This window comes from Notolepis coatsorum (assembly GCF_963971535.1).
Source record: "Notolepis coatsorum genome assembly, chromosome: 12".
Lineage (NCBI taxonomy): Eukaryota > Metazoa > Chordata > Actinopteri > Aulopiformes > Paralepididae > Notolepis > Notolepis coatsorum.
Window position 1 is genome coordinate 5456879 of NC_140176.1, and position 16065 is coordinate 5472943.

The 16065-nt window shown below is 47.6% G+C and overlaps 1 protein-coding gene across 1 annotated transcript in view; it reads right to left on the reverse strand.

Annotated features, from left to right (window-relative positions):
* Window positions 1-16065, reverse strand: part of LOC311238571 (aspartyl/asparaginyl beta-hydroxylase-like) — a 45714-nt gene that overhangs the window by 16800 nt on the left and 12849 nt on the right. Inside the window, 5 exon segments of the mRNA XM_084326670.1 lie at window positions 1240-1326; window positions 1519-1604; window positions 1791-1832; window positions 3338-3433; window positions 3839-3886. Coding sequence (XP_084182796.1) covers window positions 1240-1326; window positions 1519-1604; window positions 1791-1832; window positions 3338-3433; window positions 3839-3886 — 359 coding nt within the window.

Genomic DNA, 16065 nt, shown 5'->3' on the forward strand with positions numbered 1-16065 from the left:
TATTATAGTGATGTTGTACAGCAGTGGACGGCAATTGGCGGCCCGCGGGTCGAAATTGGCCCCCCAGCAATAATATCTGGCCCGTCAGATTATTTTGAGAATATGATTTTTTTAATATATATATATATATATATCAGACCGACTATAGGCTACTGGCTATATATTTAAGCTATAATGTCCAAACAGAGAAACGACCACCACCTAAACAATGCTTATTATTATACTTTGTTTTATCTATGTTGAGAGTGAATAACAGGCAGCGAGGTGCAATGTAGCGCTTGCGTTGGACAGCGCCCGGTGCTGAAATAGCAAACAAGCAGTGTGGTGTGAAATAAAAACACCAGTTTAGCAAGTCATTCAAACTTTATCTTTATATTATACAAAGGGATAATGTTCAGAGCAAACATTTATTATATATAATAATGAAAGGTAGATTTTTTAAATTTTTTTTATTATGCCACCTAATGCAGCTCGTTTATTTTGATCCGTTTTCTGCCTCTGCCACAAATGTATGTCTTAGTTATAAGGTGGTCTGTCACAGAGTTAAACAGCCATTGTTTTAGGTTCTGGCCATAATATATTATAATGGCTTGGAAAAAACAAAAAAAAACATGGAGGCCAAACTTAATTGCCGACCCCTGTAGTACAGTATAGTCTGTAATAGTATAGTAATATAGTATTAGTAGTTAGGGATGGGTACCGAATTCGGTACTTTTGAGGTACCGAACCGAAACACGTCGGTACTACCGAGTATCGAATCAAGTGAGATACCGGGGATTTTTTTTTTTTTTTTTTAACTTTTTTCTTTTCATGTCAACGTTCACACGCACAATATATGCTTACCTAGGATTTGACTTGATTCAACAACAAAGCAGTCGGAGCAATGACAAGCCGAAAACTGTCGAAATTGTAGTTATTTGAAGTTTGGATTTCTTTTTTCACGACTGAGGTAGGTAAATTAAATTTCTTGAGACTAAAGTACCGAAAAAAGGTACCGTTGGGTACCGGTATCGATTCACAGGTACCGGTACCGGTATCGGTTCAAATGTGAAAGGTACCCATCCCTATTAGTAGTATATACCTGTGCTCTACCGTACAGAGCACGGGTACTCAGAGGATAATGTAGTATAGTAATATAATATAGTATTAGCAGTATATACCTGTGCTCTACCGTACAGAGCACGGGGACTCAGAGGATAATGTAGTATAGTAATATAATATAGTATTAGCAGTATATACCTGTGCTCTACCGTACAGAGCACGGGGACTCAGAGGATACTGTTGGACCAGAGACTCAAAGGCTTTCAACGCCTCGTCCACCTTTCCCTGAGGAGGAAGAGAAGCAATAGATAGAGAGATAGAGATAGAGATAGAGATAGATGTCAAAGACTTGCTGCACTATGAGCGCCCCCTGCTGACAGAATCAGAGTGGTTCCTCTTACATACAAAGCCTCAGACAGTAGCATGAATATCGTATAAATATATATTATAAATATGGGCCCTGCTGTGTGTCTGTACCTTTTTACGAAGCTTCTCTGCTGCGTCGATCTCCGATTTGATGGTTTTATCTAACTTATTGAACAGTTTAGGTTTCTTCTTCTTGGCTGGAGAGAGAGAGAGAGAGAGAGAGAGAGAGAGAGAGAGAGAGATAGAGAGAGAGAGAGAGAGAGAGAACACCAAGTTGTACCATCAGGGAGACTGAAAACGTAATGATCAGTTTACAAACCATTCAAGAATACAAATAAAAATAAACTTCAATAATTGTACTGCTGTGTGAATCAGTCCATTACCTTTTTCTTTCAGCTTGTCTTCCGCTTGGCTCTCAGCTGTTCCTAATACACACAGACATGATGATATAAGACATTTGAATCTTGGACAGAAAGAGAGTTGTATCCTCAAGATTCCTTCCACAGAGTTGCATCACAGAGGAATGAATGTTGCTTCATTTCTAGAGACAGTGTGTGAGACTTAAAGGAACACACCAACTTTTGGGGAAATTAGATTCATGATTTCTATGGGATGAAATTAGATTCAAGATTTCTATGGGATTTAAATAATAATAATAATAAATACTTTTTTTAATTAATAGTCCATATACCGTCTTGTTCTCTATATTTTTTGACCTTGCTTAGTAACAAGAACAACATTCTACATTGTAAGAGTCTCCCTCTCTCTCTCTCTCTGTCTCTCTCCCTCTCTATCTCTGTCTCTCTCTCTCTGTCTCTCTATCTCTCTCTCTCCCCCCTCTCTCTATCTCTGTCTCTCTCTCTCTCTGTCTCTCTCCCTCTCTGTCTCTATCTCTCTCTCTCTCTCTCCCCCCCCCCTCTCTCTCTCCCCCCCCTCTCTGTCTCTCTCTCTCTCTCTCTCTGTCTCTCTCTCCCCCTCTCTCCCCCCCCCTCTCTCTCTCTCCCTCTCCCCCCTTCTCTCTCCCCCCCCCCCTCTCTCTCCCCCCCTTCTAACAATGTTAATAACATCACATTGCTGCACTGTGTGACTCTCTGCTACCGACTCTCTGCTGCCACCGACAGGCTGGTCTGCACTCTGCAGTGACTGACTGGTCTCCGTCTGTGGATGCGTGCGTCCACCTATGTGTGTGTTTCTGAGTGTATGCAGCTGTTGCGTGTAACAGTGTATATAGGGACTGTGGTAATTTTAGCCAGTGTATGTATGTGTGCGCGCGCGCGCGTGTGTGCGAGTCCACATATCTCGCAGCTTGGACATCAAGGTCGTGTCAAAGTCACCATAAAGCGGCCGGGGACATAGTTTGAGGTTTTAGCATTTAGTTTGTGTTCCGTCTCACTGATCTGAGGTCTGTGTTATTATTATAATGTCTCAGATACTATCTGGTGGTGGACTCCAGGAGGACAGGCTGTGGTGTCAGTTATTAATGATCCTACTTAAGAATAAAGATCAGAGACTTAAGAATAAGTATCCCCACTGTCTAACTGTTGATATAGAGTCGGGTTTCTCAACAGGAGTGGTACCACCCCCCAGGGGGCGCTCAGAGTGTTGGTACCACCCCCAGGGGGTGTTCAGAGAGTGTTGGTACCACCCCCCCCAGGGGGCGTTCAGAGAGTGTTGGTACCACCCCCCCAGGGGGTGTTCAGAGAGTGTTGGTACCACCCCCAAAATAAAATCATAATTGAGAGCCAAAAATAACATTCCCGTTGGGAGTTGAAGGGGGTATTAAGGAACATGGACATCAGATACCCAAATACATTTTGAGAACCAGTCCTATAGAGGATTGATCTGATCCATTAGTTTGACTGAACTGTATAGACTTAGACCATTAGTTTTAACCGTATCATCTTTGGTGTTTGTGTGTGTATTCTCTCACCTTCTGACCCAAGGGTTGTCTCTGACCCAGCTGACCCAGTCTGTGGTTCTGGTTCTACGGAGGGTTCCACCTCAGGACTCTCAGGAGAGTCCATCTCTGAGGAGAGGAAAAGAGAAGAGAAGAGAAGAGAAGAGAAGAGAAGAGAAGAGAAGAGAAGAGGAGAGGAGAGGAGAGGAGAGGAGAGGAGAGGAGAGGGGAGGAGAGGAGAGGAGAGGAGAGGAGAGGAGAGGAGAGGAGAGGAGAGGAGAGGAGAGGAGAGGAGAGGAGAGGAGAGGGGAGGGGAGGAGAGGGGAGGGGAGGGGAGGGGAGGAGAGGAGAGGAGAGGAGAGGAGAGGAGAGGAGAGGAGAGGAGAGGAGAGGAGAGGAGAGGAGAGGAGAGAGGAGAGGAGAAGAAAATAGGAGAGGAGAGGATGAGAGTAGATGTCACCATACGATTCAAGATTTGATTTGCTGTGTGAAGAAAGAAAGAAGAAAGAGAGAGAGAAGCCATGACTTCCATACCTTCCTGCTGTGTGCGTTTGGAGCTGGTCTGCTGCTGTCCAGAGTCCCCTGGAAGAGACGGACAGTTCACATCAATCACAACACTTCTGTTACAATTCACTTACTGAAATCAATTAAAACTAAGGCTGTCAAAGTTAACGCACAATTATTTTAAATGTTACTTGTCCTTTCGGACAAGTTATGTTTTTGTAGGTTTTTATTGATTTTTGCTACGGGGCAGTCCGGTAGAGAGAGAGAGAGAGAGAGAGAGAGAGAGAGAGAGAGAGAGAGAGAGGGAGAGAGGAGAGAGGAGAGAGAGAGAGAGAGAGAGAGAGGAAGAATGGGAGATAGACCGGGGAAGACATTCGGCAAAGATCACCGGGTCCGGGAGTCGAACCCGGGTCGGGCCGTGTGGCACCGTAGTGCTGTATGCGGTGCGCCACTCGGGCGCCCCTACGCACAATTATTTTAACGCCATTATTTTTTTTAGCGCGAGATTACGGTTTTACATTTTTTTATTCTTTATTTATTTATAGATTTATTTTTACTAGACTTCACTCAGGTGTATTATTGATACTGTCATTGATACTATGTTTGTCTCTGATTTTTCTTTTTTTATTTGATGCAAATTTGCAATGCATGAGGGTCATCCTTTTGTGTTAAATGGCTGCATAAAGCAAGCATTTGTTGACCCTCATGTTGATAACAGTATTACAACTTGAAAAATATCCGTTTTAAGGTACATTTAGAACAGGTAAAAAATATGCGATTAATTAGTGATTAATCAGATTAAATATTTTAATCGATTGACAGCACTAATTCAAATGTTAAATCCATATTAAAAGGCCAAGATTAAAAGATAAGTTTTTAGCTTACTTTTAAAAATACTTAGTGAGCTTGCCTCCCTAAACTAACTAAACCAAACGAAAGGATAATAAAAATAAATAATAATAATAATAATAATAATAATAATAATAATAATAATAATAATAATAATAATAATAATAATAATAATAATAATAATAATAATAATAAATAGCAAAATTAGACAGTAAACAATAAGAAAAAGTAAACAATAAAATATAACAGTTTATTTTTTATTTATTTTGGGGCTGATAATTAGAATTTTAGTCTCATTTAGTTTCAGGAAGTTTTTACTCATCCATTTATTTATTGCCAATAAGCAGTCGGTTGATTGATTGATTGATTGAAAACTTTATTAACAGATTGCAGAATGGGTACAATACAGTACGGCTCAATACACACACTTGTTAAGGGGATGCAGACCAGAGAAAGACTTTCGTCTTGTTGAATGAATGAATGAATGAAAACTTTATTTAACAGATTGCAGAATGGGTACAATACAGTACGGCTCAATACATACAATTGTTAAGGGGATGCAGACCTGAGAAAGACGTTTGTCTCGTTTCCATCAGGGTCCCCCATTTTCAATTCATATAGACATTTATGACATACACAACATACATGACATTTATGGCATAGGGACATATAGGTATTTAGTACTGATACATTTGTGACATAGGCGGTATTCAAATATACAGTACTGTTACCCCTAGATCCTGACAGAGTATATACATATGATGGGGAGGGGACTGTACATTAGGAGGGGGTGGGTGGGTGGGAGGGAAATATACATACGGCGGGGAGGGAATCTATACATGCGGTGGGGAGGAGACTGTCTATTAGGAGGTGGTGGGGGTTTTGGGCATTTACGGTGGCCAGTTTCGAATTGCAGCCTCCCGTAGGTGCTCTTTAAGAGCGGTTTTGAATGTGGGCAGGGATTCACATTCCTTTACAGCTTTGGGTAGGGCGTTCCACATTGTTGTGGCATAATTGCGAAACGTGTTTAGTCCCTTGTTTGAGCCGAATCTGGGTTTAACATGATTTGTTGAGCTTCCTCTGGTGTAGTGGTTGTGGTATTCACTGACCTTTGGGAAGTATTTTGACATGTACATGGGCACCCCGGTCGTATAGTGTATCTTGTAGACCAGGCCCATTGCAAGTTGCTGTACTCTGTCGTCTACTCTAAGCCATCCTAGGTTGGCAAAGTGGGCAGGGGTGAGGTGGGTTCTGGGGTTCAGGTCAAGTAGTAGTCTGACCAGTTTGTTTTGTGATGTTTGTAATTTTGTTTTAAGCGCCTTTGAGGTGCTTTGGTACCATGAGGTGCACGCATAGTCATAGTACCCTTGAATGAGTGCTCCTGCCAGAGTCTTCAGGGTATTCTTGTTTACCAGAGAGGAGATCCGGTACAAGAATATAGTTCGTTGGTTGACTTTTTTTATTACATTGGATGCCATTTTGTCACAGGAAAGATTTGCCTCTAGGATGGAACCCAGGTAGGTAATTTCGTCTTTCCTTGTGACAATATTGTCACCCACTGTAACTGAGAATCCGTCGGTCTTGCTGAGTTTGTTATTTGACCCGAATAGAATGGACTCTGTTTTGTCCATGTGTAATGATAGTTTGTTATCAGCGAGCCATATGCAGATTTTGCCTAGTTCCGTGCTGAGGGTTTTTTCAACCTGCAATTTGTTCTTGTCAGAGACCAGCAGGGCTGAGTCGTCCGCAAACAGGAACAAATTGCAGTCACAGGCTGACGACATGTCATTTGCATAAATTAGGAAGAGTAGCGGTCCTAGTATGCTTCCTTGTGGAACACCACAGCTCACTGTGAGGGGGGGGGATAGAGTACCGTTTACCTCTACCATCTGTTCTCTCCCCTCCAGGTAGGATTGCATCCAGCTCACTGATAGGCTATCAAAACCAATTGCTTTTAGCTTGTCCATTAGAATGGAGTGATTGACAGTGTCGAAGGCCTTTTGTAGGTCCAGCATGACCATGCCGCAGTAATTGCCCGCGTCCACCTCTTGTTTGATGTGGTCGTTCAAATAGAGGAGGCATGTGTCAGTGGAGTGGGACGTTCTGAAGCCAGATTGGAATTCGTAGATTAGGTTTTTTTCCGCCAGGTACTTTTCGACCTGTTCGTAGACTATTTTCTCCATGACTTTCGAGATGGAGGTAAGAATAGAAACAGGGCGGTAGTTGCCTGGGTCTAATTTGCTGCCCTTTTTGTGTAGAGGGGTCACTCTCGCAATTTTGAAGTCCTTGGGGACGTGCCCCTGTCTTATAGAGAGGTTTATTATGTGTGTGATGACTGGGGTGATGGCGGCTGCTGCGTCTCTGAGGAATTTGGAGGGGATGTTGTCATGGCCAGTGGCCTTGTTAGGTTGGAGGGCGCTCAATTTTTTGAGTACCTCATCGGTTGTTACCATTTCAAGTTTGAAGTCGTCTTTGTGGACCCCTAGGTTTTTGTAGTATGCTACTATGTGTTCTACCCCATAATGCCCTGAGTGGGAGGGTAGTTTGTTTACTATGTTTGTGAAGAAGATGTTTAAGTAATTGGCTACATCCAGCTTGTCTGTGATGAGCGTGTTGTCCGTCTTTATGTTTATGTTTGAGAATCTGGTTTTAAGTTTTTTACTGCAGCCTAGTTGATTATTGAGTAATTTCCAAAGTTTGCGGGGTTTGTTTTTGTTTTCCTCAGTTTTGTCGTTGATGAAATTTCTTTTTGCGGTTCTGATCATGTTTACATCAGGGTCCTCCATTTTCAATTCATCATAACTGTAACTGAGGGGTACAATTCCCTGACTGTATTGATAAGTATGGTATCATTAAACCACTACCGCTTTATGTACTTTAATTACTGGCCATACAGTACACGATATCTAAGTATGATGAACACTTTCCCACATATGAAATCAGGTCCACACAAAGGTAATAGTCAAATATTTAATATATAGCAAAAGGTACATATAATAATTACTTATTACATTTATGATTTGAATTGAATGCTCTTGTAAGGCAAATGAGTACTCGTATGCAAATCAACACTGAATGTCCAATCTCTGGTTACACAGGAAGCAAGTATACAACCTGGCTCTTAGGGGATTATAGCGATGGTCACTTAATGATTATAGCTGGATAATATACTGAAGGGGTCCCGCCGGTTGTAAGCCAGTAGGGGGGGTAGGAGAGCCGTCGGCTGTATCCCGTCTGGTCAACGATTTCCAGGGAGAATTCAGGTACAGAAAACAGTGCCCGAGGAACCTTGATCCACAGATGAATACACTTGGGCTCTCTTGTAGACGATAGCTGTAGCTGTCGCTGTCGGTCCACAACGAAGAAGAAGCGAGGCGACCTCAGTCTGGTCTGAGCGCCGTCTCACCTTGGCTCCTCTCGGGGTAAATCCAACACTCACCGGTGTTGGCGATTATCCGCTCCACAAATCAAAGCACCAAAGCAAATAGATATTCCATGCCGTATAGGGCTCAGCAGTCGTCGGGGTAGGTAATCCAATGTGCAGGTCCACTCGTCCTCGCCCAGAACTCCTCGGATGAAAGCACCATGCGTGGTCTGCTCAGCCTGGTTAAGACTCTAGATAACGCGAGGAAACGATGGGGGTGCTGCTCACTTTAGAACTCTAACCGAACGATGCACCATACATAATAGACTATTATTACTTAATAGAAATACGGTGCCAAACTCTGGCAATTCAGCTATTAATTCGCACGAGGTCTCACTGCTATTCTAAGGCCAAACAGGCCGTACTACACCGCACGCGGTATCGTGGGGTGAGGCTTCACGTCTTGTTACTTAGTTGGGTAGAAGGGTAAAGGACTAAGAAGAATTCTACATTTCTTGCGCCATATTTATATGCACAGTGGACAAGTAGTGCCGCTCTGCTTTCGGTAGCCGTATTCCTGCGCGGAGCTGAGGCTAGTAAAGGCATGTCTCGTCGGTACCTTTGAACTTGAACGCCAGGGGCTTGTCCCTGGCGCCTGGTCCTTTTGTCCAATAAGAGAATGAACTATTATGGGCTGTAGTAGAATAAAGGGATATTCAGTGTATATGTACAAGGAATATACAAGGGATATCAAACGATATACAAATACTATTAAATATATATCCATAAATAAATATATATATTCGGTTTAATCTGATCCTTCACAACAGCCGCCCCCTAATTAGTCCCACCTAATTAGCTGAGCAGAGACAGATTAACCGCACTGTCCACTACTCAATGTCCGCTGTAAGGGTCAGTCAACTCACAAAGTCATAGGGTCATGGTCGTCATCAATAGTATCAGGGAGCCTTGGCAGTTCTATTAGCCTCGCCACGGGTCGGGTGTAAGTCCGTCCTTGGACGAGCACTTCAGCTGCTCTGACCTTTCCATCGGCACCGGTGATCACTTTGCTTACGCGGCCAGCCGGCCACATAGCTCTGGGTAGTGACTGGTCGATGATCATGACGACTGTTCCTTCTGTCAAATTGTCTCTCTCTTTTACCCACTTCTGGCGGGTCTGTAGAGACGGTAGGTAGTGGAGTAGGAAGCTGTTCCAAAACTTCAGCCAGTACTTGACTGTACCTCCACATTCTTCGGCCGTTCGCTTCTTCAGGCCTGTACATTGTCTGTGGTAGCGCGGGGTCCAGCCGCCCCATCAAGAGGGTGTTGGGGGTGACTGGGTCGACATCTGCTACATCACTTGAGACGTAACCGAGGGGCTTTGAGTTCAATACTCCCTCGATCTCCGTGAGGACTGTCATTAGGACTTCTTCCGCCACAGTCTGGGCCCCAAGCACGGCGTACAGGGCTGTCTTTATAGAACGTACTTCTCGTTCCCAGGTTCCACCGAAGTGAGGTGCGTTCGGGGGATTAAACTGGAAGTCAATCTGGGATGGAGCGAGGTGGGTCTTAAGTTCTGGGCCCATAGCTTGGAAGCTCTCTCTCAGCTCTCTTTCTCCGCCTTTGAAGTTTGTCCCGTGATCGGACAACAATGTAGACGGTTTTCCTTTCCGTGATGTGAATCTTCGGAAGGCCATAAGGAATGAGTCTGTGCTCATGGTTGGAAGGAGTTCGATATGTATCGCTCTGGTGGTCATGCATTTGAATACAATACCCCACCGCTTCTCGGTTCCTCTTCCTCTCTTTATATACAGCGGGCCAAAACAGTCCATACCGGTGGAGTGGAAGGGCTTGTCGCCGAGTCGGAGGCGACAGGGAGGTAGGTCAGCCATCCGGGGTATACTGGGCTGCGCGCGCCACTTACGGCAGTCTAGACAGGTTCGCTGGAAGCGCCGCACTGCTTCTCTCCCTTGCAGTATCCAATAACGACGTCTGATCTCCGCGAAGACTCTCTCTGCCCCTGCGTGGTGCACATCCTCGTCGTATTTCTTTATGATCAGCTCTGTGACCTTGTGTCGGCTGTTCAAGACTATCGGGTACTTAACGTCATCCGGTAGGTCTGGGGCTCTCCGCAGACGACCACCCACTCTGATGAGATTATGGGCGTCGCTCTCGGGGGCCAGGTGAAGCAGTCTGCTGTCTGATGGGACGGGCTTTGCTCCCTGTAGACAAGCTAGCTCATCGGGGAACGAGTCTCTCTGGGCTCGTTGTAGTAGAAGGAGTTCTGCTTCTTCGTAGTCAGCTGCTGAAATGTCAGTTGTGGGCTGAACCTCTGGGTGGTGCCACAGAAATGTCTTTAGCTGCGCACCCTCTAGGGTGAGGCAATCGTCTAGAACCGGGTCTGTGGGAACGAGTGTGTGTGTCAACCCACAGAACATAGGTTTCTTGTTCTCTGCCTCCTCTTTGCTCGCCTCCCGTGGGGTGGGTGTAGGCCACTCTTCTTCGGGGAGCTTGAGGAACTCTGGCCCGTCACTGTAGAGGTTGGGACGGGTGAGGTCATCCAGGGACATTCCCCGGGTGATGACGTCAGCTGGGTTGTGTTTGGTGTCCACATACCGCCAGCTGGTTACTTCTGTTAACTCTTGAATCTCGGTGACTCTGACTCCCACGAAGACCTTGTATCTGCACGAATCAGACCGGATCCATGTGAGTACGGTCGTGGAGTCTGACCACAAGATTGTTCTTTGCACCGGAATGGTGAGTTCACGTTGGATTAACGTGGCGAGCTGCGCTCCTGCTAGGGCTGCGCAGAGCTCTAGGCGCGGGATAGATTGTTGCTTGCGTGGGGCTATTCTTGAGCGAGCCAGGATGAAAGCAGTATGTATTTCTCCTCCCTCCTATTGGGCACGCAAGTAAGCCACCGAACCGTAGGCTACTTCGGAGGCGTCGCTGAATACGTGCAGGTCGATCTTGCATGTCTCTGGCCTCACTGTGGGTGGGAAGTAGCTGCGGCGTATATTAACACCGGGGAGTGAGCGGAGTTCCGTCTCCCACTCTCTCCATGTGGATGCAAGGTGTTCGGGTATGGGATCGTCCCAGCCCTGGTCTTTGTCCCATAGCGCTCTTACAATCATCTTTGCCCGGGTGGTGTAAGGTAGAATACATCCCAACGGGTCATATTGTCTGGCGAGTGTTCTGTATACACTCCGTCTGGTGGTCGGTATTGCCGTCGACCTTCCCTGCTCCTTGATCAGGGGTTTGTGTCTATAATGGAGCGAGTCTGTTTTGAAGCGCCAGACTAGTCCTAGTGTCATTTCTTGGGCTTCTCCTGGGATGGTCGCCATCCAAGTATCGCTGCTCGCGGCCTTGTCCTCGGGGGAGAGGCGGCGCAGTACTTGCGGGTCGCTGCTGGCCCACTGCCTGAGATCAAAGCCGCCTTTGATCAGGGAGGCGCGGAGCTTGAGTAGGAGAGCCTCGGCTTCTTCTGGCGTCGAGACGCTTTGTAAACAGTTGTCCACGTAGAAACTATTTGTCACACTTTGTTGGACCTCTTCATCTGCTGCTGGGTCCTCTGCGACGTGCTTTTGCAGTGCAAACGTAGCACAGCATGGGCTGCATGTGGTTCCGAAAGGGAGGACTTCCCATTGATAGATGGTTGGGTGCTCATCTCCGATCCTCTCTCTCCATAGGAACTGCAGCAGGGGCTTGTCCTCCTCCACTAGCCTCACCTGCAGGAACATCCCTTTGATGTCGCCGCTGATAGCCACCTTGTCCTGGCGGAAGCGTAGTAGCACGCCTAGTAGGGAGGGGCCGAGTGTTGGGCCGGCCAAGAGTTCTTTATTCAGATTTTGTGATCCGATCTGGTAGCTGCAGTTAAACACAATGCGATCCTTGCCGTTGTGGTGGACCTTGTGGTGCGGCACGTACCATGATTCGGTCGTCTGATCGGCCTCTTTAATGTCAATTTTCTTTATGTGTCCCGCTGTGATTAATTTGTTAATCTCAGCGCGGTACACAGCTTCTTGAGCGGGGTCTTTGGCTTTGGCGCCGCTCTGTGTTCAATAGATACCGCTCCGTCGCCTCTTTTGTAGCACGAAAGGTGGGCATTCCCTCTCGCCTCAGGAGTGGAGTTGCGTATCTCATCACTCCGCTGACGTTGACTCTCTTTGTCCCGTGCTCGAGGAGGGCTATAGCGTAGATATCTTCCTTAGAACGAATGTCTTTCTTTTCGTTCTTAAAGGGCATTGTCTCTAGTGTCCATAGCCTCTCTACATGCTGCAGGAGTGTGGTGTCTCCTTCTGTCGCTCTGGAGTGGAGGCAGCCAGTGGCTGCTGTTCGGTTAAGAGACTTGGCGAGGGGGCCTTGTAACGTCCATCCTAGGCGGGTCTCGACTGCTGCAGGACAACCTCTGGGTCCTGTATGGACCCGGTCTATCGGGACTATGAGGTCTGCATGGTCGGAGCCTATCAGCAGGGTCGGGGTGGCGCCGTCTATGAGCGGGATAGGAAGTTGACGCAGGTGCACATATTTCTCCATCAGCTTGGCGATGGGGTAGGTGTACTGCGATAGTCCTATTTCTTGGCTGGTGAAAGCATTAGTAATCCTGTACCGTCTCTCTGGCTGCCCGCTTGCTGCGATAGTGAAGGAGACATTCTCGCCCTTTATCGTCTTTAGATCTCGTCTTATTGTCCGAATAGTCATCTGGTTCTCGCTCCCCCGTAGCCCCAGCTGGGCCGCAGCGGACGCGAGGAGAAGGGTCTTCTCTGACCCGTCATCAAGAACGGCGTAAGTGTCCATGATCTTGTCTTGGTAACTCAGGGTTACACGGACCACCTTTAAGAGCACCTGGGCGCCGCTGCTGCTAGCGGGGTCAATGTACATAACACTTGCCTTTGTGCTGTTGGATGGTGCAGGCTTTCTTTTGTTACTGTCGTGTAGGACATCCAGATGGGCTCCGTCACACCGACTACACTTCTTCTTTAGGCGGCACTCGGCTGCCATGTGACTGCGCGCACATCGGTAACAGCGCCTGTTGGACTTTATCCAGTGACTTACTTCTTCAGCGGTCATCTTCTTGAACTGGTCACATTGTGACAACCAGTGTTCCTTCTCGCAGTACGGGCACACCATCTTCCACTTCTCTTTCGTCGAGGGGGTACTGTGGTTCTTGCTGCTCGGTACTGATTCTGATTGGTGCATGACAGTCACCGATCTTCGGCCATCGTTTACTCTCCTAGGTCCCTCTCTGGAGCTTGGCGTGCTCCGCACGAACGTATCCAGCCGTAGGCTGCTGACTTCTCTCGCCAGGAAGTCGGCTAAATCTAGGAGGGATGGCTCGGGACCGTTAGGATCACGGTGGTCTCTTTGCCGCCTGAAGCGCTCCTGTCGGGCGGGCGGCAGCTTCTCTAAAATCCTCTCGACGTTCGAGTTTGCGTATAGTTCGTGCATACCCTTTTCTCGTTGCGCCCCCAGCATCCCTACCAGGGATTGTACTTTTATAGACAGGTCGTCTAGTGAGCGATTGTCTGTTGCTGGGGGTAGGCGATCAATATGCCTTATCTCCTGTATTACGTAATCCCATATACGTCCATATCTCTGGTCCAGCGCTGCTAGAGCCGCGGTGTATGGGGTCGTAGAGGTGGCATAGGCCAGCGCTATGTTGTGCGCTCGGGGCACTTTCAGGTGCTTCAATAATATTGCATACTTGTGGCGTTCATCAGCGACATCCACCATCATTGTCTCTAAGCACATCCGGAGCTCCGTGTACTGTGCTCGATTCTCATGGGTGAAGTCTGGAAACGTCGGTGTGCCAATGTATGACGCCATGGATGGCTGGCACATCGGTGAGCGTTGGAAGAGAGGCCTCCTGGGCGAGTCTCTTCTTACGCCTCTCGGTGGGCTGGTACTGGCAGGGTACCATGGCCCGCTGGTCCAGGTGCTATTCCTCGGGACTGGTCGTGCGTCATGCTCACCCGTGAGTCGAGTCGGGGGTCTGTAGCGCAGAGCCGCGGGGGTATAGCCTGGGCTGTACTGGACCTCCTGGTCCTGTGGAGTAATGTGCTGCTGTCGGGCTTGACTCTCCTCTTCTCCCTCTTCTTCTTCTGCCAGGTCATCTAGATCCTGTAGTCGTTTATTTAGCCTCTCCGCCGTGTCCGCCGTTCCTTCCTTGTAGCTGGGTCTCACTTGGACCGGTCGGGGAAGGAGTTCGGAGGGGGGTGTAGACTCTCTCTGGTGGTCGAGTTCAAGGTCGCCTAATCGGTTAGGGGAGGGTGCCCTTGACGTGTGTCTTGACGAGGCTCTGGAACCCCTTGTGGAGGGAGGGGGTGTTGCCCTGGTGATCAGCTGCTCCATTAGCTGCGCTTGTAGTCTGTGGCGCTCGGCTTGTAGTCTGTCGCGCTCGCCCTGTAGTCTGTCGCGCTCGGCTTCGCGCTGGATGAGAGCGATGTCGCGCTCTGCTTCTCTTTGGGCACCGTCAGCGGCACGCTGGGTGTCGGACCGGTCTCTTGCCATATTCTCTTCCGTCTGAAGGCGTCTCATCTCCAGGCGTATGTGCTCTTCTTCGCTCCGTTGCTGTGTTTGGAGTCGATCGCGTTCACCCTGAAGTCGATCGCGTTCACCCTGGAGTCGATCGCGTTCGGTAGAGGCTGTCAGGCTGACGAGGAACGCCTGTGACAGCATCCTCTCCGCCTCGCTGGGGGAAGATGCTTGTAGAGGTGAGCCGCTCCTGGCTGTACTCGTTGGGGAGTCCTGGAGCTCTATCTCCTCGGCGCTCTCCTCATCTTGTTCCGTGCAGAGTTCCACCTCTGGAGGGTTGTCTTCCTCCCGGAGCTCTGGGGGGACTACTTCTTCGGTATTGGCGGGGGGTAAAGTCGTGTCAGTTCCCTCCTGGTCCCCACCGTGAGCTTGGTCAGTTACATTAGAACCCACTAGGGCCTCTGTGGTCGGGGTATCCTGGTTGATAGGGTTGTTGGACATAATTTTACTTTCTACTTTTACTGCGTTTACTGTTTGTAGAAGGCTAGGTAGTTTACTGACAGCGTAATCCTCTAAGTACTGAGGTGGCTGTCGTCTACGTTGCGGGCGTTCTACTTTAGGAGGACCGTTTCGTGGAGTGTTCATCATAGGCCATTTCAATATTAATACCACTATATTAATATTACACTGATTACCCTCCGGCTCGAAGGACCAATTGTAACTGAGGGGTACAATTCCCTGACTGTATTGATAAGTATGGTATCATTAAACCACTACCGCTTTATGTACTTTAATTACTGGCCATACAGTACACGATATCTAAGTATGATGAACACTTTCCCACATATGAAATCAGGTCCACACAAAGGTAATAGTCAAATATTTAATATATAGCAAAAGGTACATATAATAATTACTTATTACATTTATGATTTGAATTGAATGCTCTTGTAAGGCAAATGAGTACTCGTATGCAAATCAACACTGAATGTCCAATCTCTGGTTACACAGGAAGCAAGTATACAACCTGGCTCTTAGGGGATTATAGCGATGGTCACTTAATGATTATAGCTGGATAATATACTGAAGGGGTCCCGCCGGTTGTAAGCCAGTAGGGGGGGTAGGAGAGCCGTCGGCTGTATCCCGTCTGGTCAACGATTTCCAGGGAGAATTCAGGTACAGAAAACAGTGCCCGAGGAACCTTGATCCACAGATGAATACACTTGGGCTCTCTTGTAGACGATAGCTGTAGCTGTCGCTGTCGGTCCACAATGAAGAAGAAGCGAGGCGACCTCAGTCTGGTCTGAGCGCCGTCTCACCTTGGCTCCTCTCGGGGTAAATCCAACACTCACCGGTGTTGGCGATTATCCGCTCCACAAATCAAAGCACCAAAGCAAATAGATATTCCATGCCGTATAGGGCTCAGCAGTCGTCGGGGTAGGTAATCCAATGTGCAGGTCCACTCGTCCTCGCCCAGAACTCCTCGGATGAAAGCACCACGCGTGGTCTGCTCAGCCTGGTTAAGACTCTAGATAACGCGAGGAAACGATGGGGGTGCTGCTCACTTTAG